The 3664-nt window shown below is 46.6% G+C and overlaps 1 protein-coding gene across 1 annotated transcript; it reads left to right on the top strand.

The window, feature by feature from the left end:
- LOC119349971 (putative disease resistance protein At1g50180) lies at positions 1 to 1044 on the top strand. Its single transcript, XM_037618044.1, has one exon. The coding sequence runs from the start codon at positions 1 to 3 to the stop codon at positions 1042 to 1044; it is 1044 nt and encodes a 347-aa protein (XP_037473941.1).
- The last annotated feature ends 2620 nt before the right edge of the window (positions 1045 to 3664 follow it).

The following is a 3664-nucleotide window of genomic DNA, read 5'->3' as shown; positions in this document are numbered from 1 at the left end:
ATGGCGGAGGCTCTTGTCGGGCAGCTGGTGGTCACGCTCGGGGCCGTGCTGGCCAAAGAGGCAGCCATCTTCGGCTGCTCACTGTTCGGCATGGAAGCGGCCGCCCTCAGGGGCCTCTTCGGCAAGATCCGCCTATCCAAGGCGGAGCTGGAGGGCATGCAGGCCTACCTGCAGGATGCGGAGCGGTTCAACGACGCCAACAAGACCACCGCCATCTTTCTCGGCGAGATCAGGTGCCTCGCCTTCCAGATCGAGGACGTCGTCGACGAGTTCACCTACAAGCTGGAGGACAACAGGCAAGGAGGGTTCGCTGGCAAGATGAAGAAGAGGCTCAAGCATATCAAAACCTGGCACCGCCTGGCAGACAAGCTCCAAGAAATGAAAGGGAAGCTGCAAGATGCCAAACCGAGGAAGAAGGATTATGCAGTCATTGTTGGGATAGGCAGATCTGCCTCTAAATTGGAAAATCAAGCTTTGCACTTCACCAGGGACAAGGACATTGTGGGGATCCCAGAGAACAAGGAGAGGTTGATAGGGTGGCTGACCGGCAACCGTGGTGATGGTCTGGAGCAGAGTAGCAGCAAAGTCACCATGGTATGGGGGATGCCTGGTGTAGGTAAAACCACTCTGGTTGCTCATGTGTACAGAACCTTGAAAGTGGACTTCGAAGCTGCGGCTTGGGTAACTGTGTCGGAGAGTTACCGTCTTGAAGACCTGCGTAAGAAGATCGCAGTCAACATCGGCAACACTGAGATGAGAAGCCTAGCAGAGTCCATCCACAACTACTTTCAAGGGAAAAAGTTCATCATGGTCCTGGATGATGTTTGGATTATGCGCATGTGGTCGGAGATAAGGAATGTCTTCCCAACTTCTAACTGTACCGGCCGATTTCTTATCACATCAAGAAATCATGAAGTGTCATTATTGGCAACTAGGGAGTGTGCAATTCACTTGAAACCGCTACAATCACATAATTCCTGGGAGTTATTTGTAGTTTGGCATTGTGACACAAGCTTTGCTGTGCCTGCATGTACGTCCGTGTAATTAGGCTACTAGTTGTCTGCAAGGTAGGCGATTTGCAATTGGGTTTGACTTGCATTTCAAGGGCTACTTGTCATATTTATCCCCAAAGATGCAAATAAACCTGTGTATTACTTCCTCCCTCCCAAAATAAGTGTCTCAACTTTATACTAACTTTATACAGAGGGAGTATAATACACACCCGTGTTTCTCTGCAGTTCAGTCAGTCCTCACTAAATTCTAAAAAGGTGAATGTGATCCATAAAATCATCAATGCATCTAAATCTGATCTTCGCTTATTTCAATTTAACACACTAAATCAGAAACTCTGACGGTGGAAAAAAAAAGCCCTCACACAATGTACCTCTTGACCTTGGACACTGAGAGGAATCGGGCGCGGCAAGGGGTCAGCTCCGAGTGAATTGCAGAAAACATCGACATTGAAGGCTAGGGTTGCAGAAACCACAATTCTACAGTTTTGTGCCAAAAATCACTAATTCCGAGGCTATTTTTTTGCAAAAAACACTAGTCGATGGCTTAGGTCGTTTTGAGCACGATTATGACAAGTGGGTCCCGGTGGACAGAGTGACGTGGCAGGACATAACATATCACAAATAGATAGAACATCATAGACTAAACTGTAAAAGGGCATAAGAAAGATAAAATCATCTTTTCATAAAAGAAAAAAGAAAGAGGAGGGAATCGCGAGTTCGCGATAGAGAGCAGCAACGGCCTCCGCAGCGGGCGCGGTCGAGCTCGCCGGTGTGCGGGCCGAGGCCGCCGTGGCAGCCGAAGCCGGCGTCGTCCGTCGCCGCAGAGCCACCCACCGCCGTCAATGTACACCCTGGCTCCACCGGCGCACTCCAATCGCCATCGTCGCTGTGCTGCCCCGTCGTTGACTGGATCAAGCAGCCGGCGCGCTCGAGCTCGCCGGCGTGCGGGCCGAGGCCAGCTTGGCAGCCGGAACCGGCGCTGTCCGTCGTCGCAGATCCACCCACCGCTGTCACCGTGCACCCTGCCTCACTAGTAGAAAAGGGGGCATCAGTCCCGGCTCGTAAGGGCCTTTAGTCCCGGTTCTTGAATCAGGACTAAAGGGTCGTTACTAATGCCTCCCCCTTTAGTCCCGGTTCAAACTGGAACCGGGACTAAAGGTCGCGGCCACGTGGAGCTCCACCTTTAGTCCCGGTTGGTAACACCAACCGGGACTAAAGGAAATTTTATGATTTGTTTTTGAATTTTTTTGAATTTTTTTTATTTTCAAATTTCTGAATTATTTTAACCTCTAATCTCTAATCACCACCCCTCATCACTGCTCAATTTATCCTCTAATCTCTAATCACCCCTCATCATTCCTAATCATCTAACTTCCCGAACGGTCACCCATCCTCCCACTCCCCCAGCCTGAGCACGCTTAACTTTCGGGTTCTATTCTCCCTCGTTTCCAAGTCTGCACTTGTTGTTTTCCTGACAATAGTAAGATCACTAGTGCAGAACCGGCCTTTAGTGTCAGTTCGTAACGGCCTTTAGTGCCGGTTTTACAACCGGCTCTAAAGAGTGGGGACTAAAGCCCCCCCCCCTCTTTAGTACCGGTTCGTCACGAACCGGCGCTAAAGTGCGAACACGTGGCACGAGCCAGGCCCGGGTGCGCGTAGGGGCTTTAGTACCGGTTGGTAACACCAACCGGTACTAAATGTTTGGGTGTTTTTTTTATTTTCCATTACATTTTTTTTGTTTGCTGGTATTTCACGATACTACAAATTGTACACGTTATGCATATATATAAATAGATTTTCTCACACGTATAGAACGGCATATATATATATATATATATATATATATATATATATATATATATATATATATATATATATATATATATATATATATATATCATCGAATGTCTCACAACCAACACCATTATTCACGCATACACATGTATACATATACAATTTCTCCTACATATGTTGCATTGGTGCCTCCGGAGCACGATGACAAGTGGTTCATGGGGGCGGTAGCGGGTAATAGTATTCTCCTTCGGGATTTATGACCTAGTCGAGCAAAAATCTGGCTATTTACTCTTGAAGTGCTAGTATGCGGTCCGATGGTAGGAGCTTATCCCGCACCTTTCTGAACTGTTAAGAAGAAGATCAATATGCATGTGTGTTAGTTGTGTGACTAGATATCGATAATGGTGTGAATAGTGTTCTGACAAACGTACTCAGTCCTGTCTATCAGATCTGCTCCTTTCGGACGTCATCATGCGAATGTTCTCGCAAACATAGAATGCACACAGATTATTCCCCGACGCCTGCTTCAGGGCCTTTACGAGAATGGAATTGAATCAGATAATGATTAATCAAGCATGATAATTAATTAATGATATTGAAACAAGAATTAAAGAGATGGTAGCTAGCTAGTACTATTTATTTACTTATCTTTGGTCGATGCCAAAACAACTTTTGTTTCCATTCGCCTGGAGTCACCGCGATGAACTTTGCCCATGCCCTGCCCGCCAGCAAATAAAATTGATAAATGGGTTATTAAATAGTTCATATCAGAAAATGACGAACTAATAATAGGCCGAGATATATATAGTTAATAATGACTGAAATTACCTGTTGACTATCCCCTTCGCGATGGTGAA

The sequence above is a fragment of the Triticum dicoccoides genome, chromosome 1B (genome assembly GCF_002162155.2).
Source record: "Triticum dicoccoides isolate Atlit2015 ecotype Zavitan chromosome 1B, WEW_v2.0, whole genome shotgun sequence".
NCBI classification, from domain to species: domain Eukaryota; kingdom Viridiplantae; phylum Streptophyta; class Magnoliopsida; order Poales; family Poaceae; genus Triticum; species Triticum dicoccoides.
The sequence above is the reverse complement of the archived record's forward strand: the minus strand, read 5'-3'. Positions and strand labels throughout refer to the sequence as shown.

Coding starts and splice junctions, on each gene's coding strand:
- LOC119349971 (XM_037618044.1), top strand. CDS start 1: ATGGCGGAGGCTCTTGTCGGGCAGCTGGTGGTCACGCTCGGGGCCGTG.